This window comes from Malaclemys terrapin, chromosome 13, assembly GCF_027887155.1.
Source record: "Malaclemys terrapin pileata isolate rMalTer1 chromosome 13, rMalTer1.hap1, whole genome shotgun sequence".
NCBI classification, from domain to species: Eukaryota; Metazoa; Chordata; order Testudines; family Emydidae; genus Malaclemys; species Malaclemys terrapin.
In genome coordinates, this window is record NC_071517.1 from 22,098,336 (window position 1) to 22,112,172 (window position 13,837).

Below are 13,837 nucleotides of genomic sequence, written 5' to 3' on the forward strand. Positions count from 1 at the left end.
AATACCCCCTTAGGAAGTAAATGTGTAACCAGGAGCAGCAGCAGTGAGCCCTGGAGGCAGTTAATATATATGAGACACTGGATGGAACGTGCATTTGGATCATGCCTGGGTGACGGTTGTACAAAGAGAGTGGAATTTCTCTGGAATAGGCCTTTAATCATTGGGACATCACGACAAGTCAGATCCGAGAGCTTGCAGCTACTGTAGGGGCAATGCCTTTGCTGCAAGATTTCAGACTTGATTGTGCATCCTGGTAATTTTAGGCATTCCTAGCATGTCCGTTCCTCTGCCTAGTGCAGGCTACAGTAAGGAATTATTTCCTTTAGAAGCTCCTGTTTCTCTTAATCTGGCAGGACTTCATCTTCCATATGAAATTCTCTCTCCTGCTTAAAATTTCCTTGCACAAAAAAAAAAAACCCACCCCGCTCTTGGTGCGTGTTACGGCACTGATGCTGCACCATGTATCTTGTAAGGAGCAACGGGACATCTGGCTTCATAAGGTCTTGCTCAGCCTCTTTCTTTGAAGCGGGGAGCTGTGCTCAGGGTCACGGTGACAGGCTCCAAGGGGCAATGTTCTGTCGGTGGGGAAGGGACAGCTGCCCTTGGATTGTTTTTCACAGCTGGCGCGCTGGCGGCTGTTGCTGTATTGTCCCTTTGATGTGCTGCCAACTGTGTCCATCCGTCTGCAGGTGGAGAAGCGGTTGGAGCTGGTGAAGCAGGTCTCCCACAGCACTCACAAGAAACTGACAGCCTGTCTGCAGGGGCAGCAAGGCGTGGATGCCGACAAGCGCTCAGTAAGTGGCTGTGTTAAGAATTCGGGCTGCAAGCAGCCAGATGTTAAGCACGGGATGTGCCAGGGCTCAGGCTTGAGAGGGAGTCTGTAGAAAACTGAAAAGTCTTCTCAATGTGTGTGTAAATGAATCAATCCTCCATATATTTCTGTGACCTTAAGTTGAGGGGGGGAGGGCACAGCGTGTGTTTGAATGTATCTGGCCCGTAGGGTGTGCGTGTATTAAATCATTCGGCTGGGTGTGAATCCCTGCCGAGCTCTGCCTGAGTGTCAAGCTGCCACGCTCTGGTGTGTGATTGGAGACTGACTTCATCTTTGCTTTCTCTTCACCGAGACACAGGCCAGAGGGGGTGGGAGGGAGAATGCTGAGTGAAGCAGAAGTGAAATGCCATCAGCAGAGCTTCCGCCTGTCAAACGTCACCGGGACTAGCCTGTTCTCCTCTATTGCCTGCTCTCTGCCAAACCTGTGTGGGTTTGGGGCAGGATGAGGGTTGGGGAGCTTGGCCTGCAGCTCTCTTGCCTTCCTGTGGGGGGTGCCTCCCTCCCATGGCAGCTGTGTGACCAGGGGCAGCCACCTCCCTGCAGAGCCTGGGGTCGGGGGTCAGATTTAGGTACTGAACCAGAGCCTGTTGGGTAATGCATTGGCAATGTTAGTGCTCCCTGTGGGGCTGGGTGATAGGGATGGGACCACGAACCTCAGTGCTCGGTCCCAGCGCACACACCCCAGGGTGCCGGGGGCGGGGTGTTGGTTGGGGGCTGGTTCTTTCATATGTCTTTGCTGCACCGTTTAAGATGTAGCAGTTGTCTTGTCCTGCAGCCTTCAGGCTCCATGGACTCCTCACTGGCCCGCCAGCCAGGCCAAGGCAGGGGGCTGAGAGACCCTTTCACCAGGAATGGGCACGCACCCCCCAACCCAATCCTGGTCTATGTAGCCCAGCCCCTCCCCGCCCCACTGTTAGAACTGAATCTTGGATTGAAGGCCAAGTGAGAATCCTGCTTTCCGTCGGACAGTCATTCATGCCCAGCATGCTTCCTTTGCAGAAAAAGTTACCTTTGACGACGCTGGCCCAGTGCTTAATGGAAGGCTCCGCCATTTTAGGGGACGACTCTCTACTGGGGTAAGAAGCTCTAAGGAGACTGTGGTCCGCGATGCTCCAGGCTCTCCCCTGCCTGGCTACTTGCCTCATGGCTGACAGCCTTGCAAAGTGGGTGTGAAATGCTAGCAAAGCACGCTGGCTCCCCAGGTTTCTCCTGGCTGCAGTGCGGGGGTTGGTGAGTGATGGGCGAGCAGTACCCCCATGGGCTGTTTCTGCTCACTCCCTGTCCAGTCCCACTGCCCCCCTTGATGGGGGGTGGGGCAGAGGGACAAAGCAGGCTTTGAAGGGGCAGCCATACCTGCACAGGGAGACTAGAGTCCCAGAAACCTGTAGGCCATGGCCCTTCCTGCTCCCACCCTCCTGACCCGCCCCCTGACTGGTCATGGTACACCCTTGGGTGTCTCTACTACCTTCCTAGAGGGGATGGTGCCTCCTGTCCAGTCTCTCTACCCCCAGTAACACAGGGTGTCCTCCATTCCCCCAACCTCCAGGGGGTTTAACCATCTCCACAGAAGACCATGAATGACACCCCTATTGGGTATTGCTGCCCTCCACCCCCTGTCCCGGAGCTGGCTGAGGCGTGTGGCACAAGGCCTCGCTCTCATCCTGCCATGCCTTTGTCTGCAGGCCGGTGCCATCATGCAGAAGATGTCAGCTAGTGCCCTTGTGTCCAGTCCCATTCCTGTGGTGCACAAGCCGCCAAGTTGCACTTTTTCATGTCTCAGCCGCACGGCTCGTGTGAGCACACGGGGGGTGAGGGGGGGGCACTGGAGCTGGGTTTTCACGCAGCATGTCCCCTGTCTCTTTCCTTTCGTAGGAAGATGCTCAAACTATGCGGCGAGGTGGAGGATAAACTAGCCCAGGAGCTCATCCATTTCGAGCTGGAAGTAGAACGGGACGTGATCGACCCTCTGTTTGTGCTAGCTGAGGTAAGGGGGATTGAGGCGCTGAGAGCCAGCAGCAGGGCTGGCAAGGTGTGAAACACTGACCCCTCTGGCCGGTGCCTGGAGCAGCAGTGATGAGCTCTGCAGAGTGCAGTCACTCCCCTTCAGCAGTGCCTTTCTGGGTGGGGTTACACACGCTCAGTGTGTGAGGGGAACCCCGAAGAAAGAAGATGGGAGGGGGTGCTGGAGAGTCATTTCAGTGTTTCTCTTCCCCGCTCTCTGCCTGCTGGGATGCGGAATGGTGTGAGCATGTGTGGAAGAGCCTCCGTCCCCCCGGGATCCCGAAGGAATGTCTGACTGAAGAGGGAGCTGGGAGAAGCTTGCACTGTCCCTGCCAGGGCTTGTGGAGCAGATATAGTGCTGGAGAAAAGGCTCCTGGGGGGCAGCCCTGGTTGCTCAAGTCCTCACCTTGGCTTGATCCTGCAAACGGTTACTCACGTGAGTGCAGGCTTCCAGGATTGGGCCCCAGAGATCCAGTGTTCACTGGGCTGTGCCTTTATCCACGGCCAGCAGGGGCACTGCACGCGCCCTTCACTGCCACCCCATGTGCCCTGCCCTTCCCCCTGCAGGGACCCTCCCTGGGGGCCGGGGGAAAGGAGCCTCTCCAGTCTGTCAATCATTGGCCCTGCAGTGCAGGCTGCCAGGAACTGTGGCAGCAAGCGCCCCCTGCAATGATGTCTCTGTGATGGGGGCCCTGCAGCCAGACAAGCAGCTCACCTCACAAACCACCGGACAGATACACCAGAGCTAACGACATTTGGGGTCGGATCCAAACCCAGAGAAGCCAGCGGGAGTCTTTCCACTGACTTCTGTGGGCTCTGGATCAGGCCCTCGGTCTCCTCAGGCACTTGGGGCCAGATCTGGGCCGGTGACCACGTGGTGAGTCACCATATCCCAGTACCAGTCCTCAGGGGCTTTCCCCGGGTTTGTGTTCACAGCTGGGAAGATGCCCAGTGTCCAGTCCCAGAGCTTTTCTGCACTCACAAGCTGTGGGGCTTTATATAATGAAATATATAATGTACAATGAAAGCCATGCCTCGCCCCCCTAGCATGGGCACAGCTCTACTGGTACAAAGGGGCTTTGTATGGGCTAGCTCTTGCTGTACCAGAAGGGGAATAAGCTGTACCAGTATAAGGCCTGGTCCCCACTAAGTCCCTACTTCGGACTAAGGTACGCAAATTCAGCTACGTTAATAACGTAGCTGAATTCGAAGTACCTTAGTCCGAACTTACCGCGGTCCAGACGCGGCAGGAAGGCTCCCCCGTCGATGCCGCGTAGTCCTCTCGGCGAGCTGGAGTACCGGCGTCGACGGCGAGCACTTCCGGGATCGATCCGGGATCGATTTATCGCGTCTTAACCAGACGCAATAAATCGATCCCAGAACATCGATTGCGTGCTGCCAGACCCTCCGGTAAGTGAAGACAAGGCCTAAGGCACCTTTTATACCTGTATACCTGCATCCACACTAGGTGTTACACTGGTGTAGCTATTTTGGTTTAAAAAATAATCACTCCTCCCAACCAGAATAGTTTTACAGGTACAAACACTTTGGCCTTGAGGATGGAGGATGAGATTTTGATGTTCCCTTTCCACTGCAATGAATAATAGACTCTGACCATTTCCATGGGTGTTTTTCCCGCAATGCTTTCCCACTGCCGATCACCAGCACAGGCGTTTGTCCTTTGAGTGCTGTACAAATAATGAATAACAAGGTCAACTTTTATATTAAGGTTCCCTTTATAAATAGTTCCTTAAGAATTAATACATGATTAATGAATGTTTTATGCATGTTACAGATGTGAGTAGTATATGGAAGAGATGGTTGGAAGCATAGCAGTACAAGGTAGTATAGGCAGTTATAAGCAATGGTTATAAGCAATCTGTTGACTCCCTGGACTCTATAACAGTTGATTAACCATTTATTAAACTTCTATTAATTATGAATCATTTATAACCTATTTATAAATGGAACCTTAATACAAAGTGTGATCATTAATAACAATCATTATATGGTCTAAGGAGACACTGTCAAAATAAAAATCACTTCTCTATATTTCGAACAGAGATCTTACCCGTGTTGCTGAGCGCACCAGAGGCTGTAAACATTAATGAAAGAAATTAGATCTGTTTTATATTTTGCCATTTGTCCTGTTTTACTTGCTTTGTGCTTCAGTCAGCTTGGACAGTGACGCTGCCCTGCTCACATTCATTTTATTGCTAGTCAATTTTGCTTTGTGTTTCCCTGGCCCTTGCAGGTGGCTGTTGTGTTTGGATTTCCTAAGCTGCAGGGAAAAAATGTGTTTTCATTGACTTTTTTCCTTAATTTCATGGAAAATTTTCTCCTATTGAGTCTTGCAAAACCCATTGAGCTCAGTTCTGATCTCATCTCCACCTGCATAAATATGGACAATGCCAGTAGAATGTGTAGTGATATGAGAGCAGAATCAGGCTCTGTTTATATATTTATTTTCTTCATTAAAAGGCCTGAACTTTGGACCTAAACCAGGGCATTGTCTAAATACAAAAGTCGGACTACTTTAACTGCACTGGGGCGTGAGCTGTGCTGGTGTAAAGCTCTCTATACTGGTAGAACTGTGTCCACACTAGGGGCTATACTGGCATGATCACTATTTCCGTGAAAAATTCCACCCCAACCTGACATAGTTATACTGTGCGCATAGAGCAGGCTTACGCTGACAGTATCCTCTTGAAAACAAGAAGCCTGGTTCTCATTTACAATTAGGCCTCTTTGCACCACTCTGGCAGCATAGAGGAGCCTTAAAGTGGGGATGAACTACAGTTGGATCCCCTTTCAGGGCCTTTCACCTTGCTAAGGCAGTGTAAAGGTCCTTGCTCTGCCTGAGAATCTGGCCCAAGACCCACCGGGACACCTCTCCCCAATTCCAGTTCAAATCCTCAGGTGGTTTTTGATATTATCAGATGCATAGCATGTTCAGTGTTGGGGTTTCTTGATAAAGGTTGAGGGGACGTGATCTCCAGGGCCTGCGTTTGACCCTGCTGTGGTTGGCCTGCATTAGGCAGCTGTTACTTGGTTTGCCCTTGTGGCCAGTACCTATTAGTAATGTGGGGTTTTTTCTTTTCTTTTTGTGTGGATGTTTTTGGCAAAGGGCTGTTGCAGGCTAACGGGGAGGGGGAGACAGTAAGAACCCCTTCCTGTTGTTGTTTTTTTTTTAACATAAGAACGGCCATATTGGGTCAGACCAATGGTCCCTCTTGCCCAGTATCCTGTCTTCTGACAGTGTCCAATGCCAGGTGCTTCAGAGGAATGAACAGAACAGGTCCTGTCAAGTGATCCATCCCCTGTCACCCATTCCCAGATTTTGGCAAACAGAGACTAGGAACACCATCCCTGCCCATCCTGGCTAATAGCCATTGATGGACCTATCCTCCATGAACTAATCTAGTTCTTTTTTTAACCCAGTTATAGTCTTGGCCTTCACAACATCCTCCGGCAGAGTTCCACAGGTTGACTGTGCGTTGTGTGAAGAAATACTTCCTTTTGTTTGTTTTAAACCTGATGTCTCTTGATTTCATTTGTTGACCCCCAGTTCTTGTGTTATGGAAAGGAGTAAACAACACTTACCTGTTTACTTTCTCCACATCCGTCACGATTTTATAGATCTCTGTCATATCCCCCTTAGTTGTCTTGTTTCTAAGTTGAAAAGTCCCAATCTTATTAATCTCTCCTCATATGCGCAGACTCCCACTTTCCAAAGTGCTGGGGGGTGCTTGATCCCCGGCTCTGCCCCAGGCTCTGCCCCCACTCCACCCCTTCTCCCAAGGACCCACCCCGGCTCTTCCCACCCTGGTCCACCCCTTTCCCTGAGCACTCCTTCCCCCTCCCCCCAGACCCTCCTGCACTGATCCATGGGAGGCACTGGGGGGCTGAGGGGGCGCTGATAGGGGGGCTGCCAGTGGGTGTTCAGCACCCACCATTTTTTCCCCCGTGGATGCTCCAGCCCCGGAACACCCACAAATGCTCATATGGAAGCTGTTCCATACCCCTAATCATTTTTGTTGCCCTTTTCTGAACCTTTTCCAAGTCCAATATATCTTTTTTGAGATGGGGCAACCACATCTGCACGCAGTATTCAAGATGTGGGCGTACCATGGATTTATATAGAAGCAATATGATATTTTCTGTCTTATCTATCCCTTTCCTAATGATTCCCAACATTCTGTTTGCTTTTTTTCACTGCCACTCATTAGGATTCTTCTTTGTGTCCTAGGCTGGGATTCCCAGCTAGTGGCGCACATTCTCCCAAGGGCTTTTTGACGAGGATCTAGGCTCCCCATTTCTACCTTGCAGCCCGATCCTACCAGCCCGGCATATGCAGAACTCTTGCTGGCTTCAATGGGCATCCCATGCATGGAATGAATTATAGATCAGGCCCAGAACAACAAGTCTTTGTGCTGGGTCTCTGTGTGCTGACACTGCCCATCTTGCCTTCCTGGTCTGCAAAGGCACTTGTGCTGTTCTAGGCAGCCTTAGGTTATAGGGGCGAGGGCCTGCAACTTGCCTTAGTTTTATTTGTAATTTTTAATTCAGGGCATTTTTGCAAGTGCTCCCCTGTGCTCTGCCAGGGTGCCTGGGCTGCTCAGTGAAATGCGGCTGCAACTGTTGCTTTACACCTCCTGCACGCCAGGCAGACAGACGTGTGCAAAATGCCCCAGATTCTACAGTGCCTCTGAGCAGAGCCTCCCGTGAGCATGCCAGTCTCGCTGTGACTGGCAGCCGGCCCGCATTGGGGGTCAATGTGTGCCCAATCGAATGGGAGGCATTGAGCAGTGGCTGGGCAGCAAAGGTCTTCACTTGTAGACAGGTGCAGTCGCCCCAAGAGGTGGGGAGCTCCTGTCCTGGGCAGTTGACAGCTCCCTCTGTGGTGTTTTGTCTCCTTGTTGCAGGTGGAAATCCCAAATATCCAAAAACAGAGGAAGCATTTAGCAAAATTAGTCCTGGACATGGATTCCTCAAGGACAAGGTAGGAAGCATCATCTCAATCGGTCTCCCTCCAGCTGGCTTCACTGCCCAGCCGGTTTTCCTCTTTCAATGGGGTTGGGGAAATGATCTTCGAAGCAACTTCTGTCGTTTTTAAGAAATGTTCCCAAGTGAATTACAGCTGATTTCAAAGCAGTGGATTGAAAGCTCTGGAGCGGGAAGTGCTTTGTTTGTCCAGACAACATGGATAGTTTAAGCAGTAGTGGTGCATGTTTCTTCCATGCCACCCCACCACTGGGCCTCAGTCTGTGTCACTCATTCATTCCTTGGCCCATCAGCTGGGAGTGCCAAGCAGGTGCCCCGATTGGTGCTATGCCTATTGGCGGATTTGGGAAGGTGACAGAGGACTGAGACTCTCATGACCTGATTCCATCTAGGCCTCCAGAACTAAATAAAACAATCAGGATGCATTGACTGGTCAGTTCTGTGCTGTTAAATCTATCCGAGCCAGCCTGAATCCGTCCCGTTAGCCCAGCTCAGCTTTTACCACATAGAGTATTTTTGATTTTCTGTCTAAAGAAGCCCATGGGGGAGTACGGTGCGGGGGACTCCGCTTTACTTAGGACCAGTTAGTATCGATTTTCCATCATGATCACTCTATTGAGGAGTTTATTTTCATGTATCTATTTACTTAAGCTCAATTTGTAGACGGGTTGAGAAGGTTGCTTTGGAGTCTGCATTAGCGTTGGGTGTGTTCACATGCATCATTCCAATGCGCTAGCCATGCCCAGCTGTCCTGCCACCACCATGTGTTATAACCTCTAGGAGTACCTGGCAGCGGCTGTCAATCTGTCCCGGTGAATGACAGGCACAGTCAATAGATCCATGTCAGGCCACTGGCAAATACCCTGGAGTCAGGTTAAGAAATGAGCATTTCAGCTTCCATCTGAAAAATATGCAGATTCCTTTCCTTGCAAGTGCTGTCCAAAATGGGATTATTTGTTCGTTGCACAAGTCTGGTTCTTCTCCATTTTGGTGAAGCCTTGGATAGGCGGGCAGGGATTCGTCGCAAAATAGACTCCTACCGCTTTATTGGAGCATTGCTAAGATGTAGCTAGCACAGCCAGAGGTGTGGACAGGCTAGCATGTTCTGTCAGAAACCTAGCTTTCCAGGTGGTTATAATATGAGCAGAAACACATTTTGCCTGAGTCTGGAGTTTTCTGGAGCTGATTTTTTTCAACACTTTTTTAAATAAAAAGAGAGCAGGGTGATGAGAAATTTGATGTGGCTGGATTGTAAAAGGATGCTAACCATATAAAAATCCTATTTAAAAATTTCCTCCAGTATGTTATTTGCAAATGCCTTCCATTATTAAGAATGCAATATTTTTTAACAAAATGTAGTTTGTTCCCCTTTTATGCAAGTTATTATTTATCGTTGCCCTGAGAGGTGTGCTAAGCGCATCGCAAAGCAAATAGAAAGGCTTGCTCTTCCTGCAAGCAGTGGACAAAGCAGGCGGCTGCCAAACAACGTTATAAGGGATCATTGCACAACTTTGAACAAGCATGTTCTCTAATTGATCAGCAACGAATAACTGGGACGACATTAAGTGAGGAGTTACTGTAGGGTGAGAGGCTGCATACAGCCTCTCTCTCCATAGACAGACAACTTCGGAGACCTTGCTCCCAAGCGTAGCCTGCCAGTACATCTCCCATTCTGTTCTTCTGCCTGTCGATGGTGAAATTCTGGCCTGCCAGAGCTCTGTCTTTGCAAATATCTCTTGATGATGCTCCTTTTGCATCCTTGGCCATGTAAATGGCGGCTTAGATTGCAGCTCGTCGGAGGAGTGCGGGGCTGTTAGCTGGACATCGATCTGAGGCAAAATAATAGAATGGCTGATACAGGACTTGATTAATTGAATTGAATTGAAAGAGGTGAATGTAATTAATGCCGATCAATGTAGGCTTATGAAAATTAAATCTTGTCAAACTAACTTCAGAGCATTTTTTGATAAGATTATAAGTTGATAGAAGCTTAACCTTAACTATCACCTTTATCACAGATATTTTTAGTAAAAGTCAGGGGCAGGTCACAGGCAATAAACAAAAATTCACAGAAGCCCGCAACCTCTCCCTGCCTTTTACTAAAAGTACCCTGCGGGGGGAAGGGAATAACAGTCGGAGCACTGCCGGGGGCTGACCTCAGAATCTGTGACCTCCATGACAGAATCAAATCCTTAGTAATAGTGTTGATACTTAGGACTTGTCTACCTTTAAAATGTTGATCAGCATAGCTGTGTTGCTGGTGCGCCATAGCTATGCTGACATAAGCTCGGGTGTAGATGTGCTGGATCAAGGAAGAATGCTTCTATCAACCTAGCTGCTACCGTTGGGGGAGGTGGGTTACCTGTGGCGGGAAAACAAGCCCTTCTGTCACTGTAGACGCGTCTACACTGCAGTGCAGCAGCAGCATAACGACAACACCGTAGCTGTGCCACGGTAGCGCCCGTATGTAGACATGGCCCCAGACCATCTGTGTGGCATTTGACGTGGTGCTGCTTGACATTTTGATTAAGAACGTAGCATATGTGTGGCGCACATTAAATGGATTAAAAACTGGTTAACTGATCAGTCTCAAAGTGTAACTGTAAATAGGGAATCGTCATCAAGTGGCTCCTTTTTTACTGGAGTCCCACGTGGATCAGTTCTTTGCCTTGCCTTTAATATTTTTATTAATGACCTGGAGGAAAACCTAAAATGGTTCATGATAAAGTTTGCAGGTGACACATAGATTGGGGGAGGGGTGGACAATGAAGAGGACAGGTCACTGATATGAGGAGACCAGAATCTCTTGGTAAACCGGGTGCCAGCAAATAATGTGGTACAGCCAAATATAAGGTCCTATATTTAGGAACAAAGAATGCAGGCCATACGGACAGGATGGGGGACTCTATCCTGGGAAGCAGGGACTCTGAAAAAGACTTAGGGGTCAGGGTGGATAGTCAGCTGCACATGTGCCCGAACTGTAACACTGTGGCCAAAAGGGCTAATGCGATCCTTGGACATATATGCAGGAGAATCTCGCGTAGGAGTAGCGAGGTTATATCACCTCCGTATTTGGTACCAGTGCAGCTGCTAGTGGAATATTGTGTCCAGTTCTGGTGCCCACAATTCAAGGACGATGTTGATAAATTGGAGAGGGTTCAGAGAAGAGCCACGAGAATGATTAAAGGATTGGAAAACAGGCCTTGTAGTGATAGACTCCAGGAACTCAATCTATTTAGCTAACAAAGAGCAGGTTCAGGGGTGATTTGAAAACAGTCTATAAGTATCTACATCAGGGAAGTTGTATGGCCTGTATCATGCAGGAGGTCAGACTAGATGATCAGAATGGTCCCTTCTAGCTGTGAATCTGTGAAATCTCTGGTTTTTGCCTTTTAGAAACTGCTTTTTCTTTTAAATAAACCTTTCAATATTGCTTCAATCTCCTGTATCCTCCAGGAGATTATTTCCAGGCTGGGTCAACCCAACCTCTGGGACACATCACTTGCTCACCTCCTTTGAGAAGTAACTCGGCTGTGATCGCTGGCGGGCCGGAGAATAGCCAGTCTGTTAACTGACCTCATGCCAGGCCTAACTGACACATACTGGAGCAGAGAGGAGCCACCTGGCTTTTTAATGTAGTGGGATGGGCCATGGAGACCACCCTGAGCTAAGTGGTTACGGTCAGGGTGCACCTAAGCCCACATGGTTGAGCCCCTTGCATGGCTGTTTCCTTTCCCAGGCAGCTCTGCCATTCGTTGCTGATGCCAGTTCCATTGCGTCCCCTCTCAGGTGGCAGCAGTCGGCGAAGTCGTCAGGTTTGTCGAGCAACCTGCAGCCGTCGGGTGCCAAAGCGGACGCTCTCAGGGAAGAGATGGAGGAGGCGGCGAACAGAGTGGAGATTTGCAGGGTACTTCTCACTCTCTCTTATCTCACAGCTGCGCAGCCCATCAACGCACCGGTATCTCGCCCAGGGAACGGGAGAAGGTTTATATGGGTCGGGGAATTCGGGGCTTGGAGTTGCAGGCCTACGCTGGCAAGCAGGTCATAGGTGTGGGAGAGTGATGCCAGTGGAGACCTGCTGTTCCCAGAAGTCCCTGGCCACCCAACAGGCAGCATCAGCGGCCCTTGTCTCAGGCTCCCTCACACAGCCCTGCCAGGAATCCTCACCCTTTGCCAGGAGGAGTTGCTGGTGCAGGGAGAGGAGACCTGTCTCTCTCACCACTTCAGAGCCCCTCAATCACCCTCCTGCTACACCAGGTGAGACCTACCCTTTGCAACCTGGGGATAGAGCCCCCCCCTCGCTCCCAGCACCTTCCCCCTGCCTCCCATTCAGCCTAAGGGCATGCCTGCTCCCTGATCCTCTCTGCCTTGATCTCACACAGCTTGGGGTGGGCTCTCCCTGACCCTCTCCTCCCCCAGGTTGGGGAGAACTCTAAGCTAACAACTCTCAGAGCTGGTGAGCAGCTTCTGCTCTCCCGTGTCATGCCCAGGTAATTAGCAGGTGCCAGGGTGTGGTATTGCATTGTGAGCCGCTGTGGCACAGCGTGTGCAGTACCCGAGCCCCAAGAGGTAACCAGCACTTTCCTCCAGAGTTTGTTCGTTTGATAAGAGTCAGTGTGGACGAAAACCAATGACTGAAGGAAGGATGTCCTCTCCTCCTTTTGCCCTCCCACATCCCAGCTCCATCTGGCAGTGTTTGGGGTTGGAAAGCAAACTCTTCCAGGTATCCTCCATCCTAGGGAACTATGGCAGGGGACTGTTGCAAAATTCAGCACCAATAGTATGTTGAACCCTAGTATACTGATGTGCAAGAGAAGGCCTGGTTTAGTGGTTAGAGCATAGGACCAAGAGTTAGCAGATCTGGGTTGTGGGCTCTGCTCTGCTGCAGACTGTTTATGAGAGACTGGCCAAATCACATCCCTGCTTTGTGCCTCAGTTTCCCCATCTGTAAAATAGAGATACTGATACCCAAACATCTTCTAGTAAATAGAAATAAATGACTGCTTGCCTCCCAGCATAATGTGGGACTAATTTCACGAAGAGGGAGATAGTGTTGCCTAGTGGGAGAGCACTAGACTGGAGCTCAGAAGACCAGAGTTCTGTTCCTGGCTCTGCTGTGGGCCTGCTGGGTGACCTTGGACAAGTCACTTTGCCATTCCATGCCTCAGTTTCCCTGTTATATCTGTATAGTGGGGATAATGATACTAACCTCCTTTGTAAATTGCTTTATGATCTACTGATTAAGGGTCCTATGTAAGAGCTAGGTGTTATTACTATTGTAAGTCACTTTGAGCTTCTCTGTTGCCTTCTGCTCAAGATTTCAAAACATTAATATGTATATTTTGAGCTAGATTTTAAAAAGTGCTTAGCTCCCACAGCTGGAGCCAGATTTTGTGAGTACTTCCAAAATCTGGCCATTCCATTTAAGCACCTAAATGGAAACTGAGCTTTCTTGAAAATCTATCCCCTACCTGTTTGTGCACTAACTTGCGTGGTTTTATGGATGTGAATTATTCAGGAATTCCAAACCAGTCTAACAAACTACTACGTAAGAATGGCCATACTGAGTCAGACCAATGGTCCATCTAGCCCAGTATCCTGTCTTCTGATGGTGGCTGATGCCAGGTGCTTCAGAAGGAATGAACAAAACAGGGCAATTATTGAGTGATTCATCCAGTCCCAGTTCTGGCAAACAGAGGCTAGGCACACCCAGAGCATGGGGTTGCATCCTTGACCATCCTGGTGAATAACCATTGATGGATCTATCCTCCATGAACTTATCTAGTTCTTCTTTGAACCCAGGTATAGTTTTGGCCTTCACATCATCCCCTGGCAACAAGTTCCACAAGTGAACTAAGCATTGTAGGAAGAAGTATTTCCTTTTGTTTGTTTTAAACCTGCTGGGGTGACCCCTGGTTCTTGTGTTATGTGAAGTGGTAAATAACATTTCCTTTTTCATTTTTTCCACATCAGTCATGATTTTATAGACCTCTATCATAA

General features: G+C 49.5%; 1 protein-coding gene across 11 annotated transcripts in view; it reads left to right on the top strand.

The window, feature by feature from the left end:
* Window positions 1-13,837, top strand: part of ARHGAP44 (Rho GTPase activating protein 44) — a 151,771-nt gene that overhangs the window by 92,482 nt on the left and 45,452 nt on the right. For all 11 annotated transcript variants that reach the window (XM_054047735.1, XM_054047742.1, XM_054047744.1 and 8 more), the window contains 5 exons: window positions 690-794; window positions 1,832-1,908; window positions 2,705-2,816; window positions 7,759-7,835; window positions 11,627-11,744. In XM_054047735.1, the coding sequence (XP_053903710.1) occupies window positions 690-794; window positions 1,832-1,908; window positions 2,705-2,816; window positions 7,759-7,835; window positions 11,627-11,744 (489 nt within the window). The remainder of the gene's footprint in view (window positions 1-689; window positions 795-1,831; window positions 1,909-2,704; window positions 2,817-7,758; window positions 7,836-11,626; window positions 11,745-13,837) is intronic.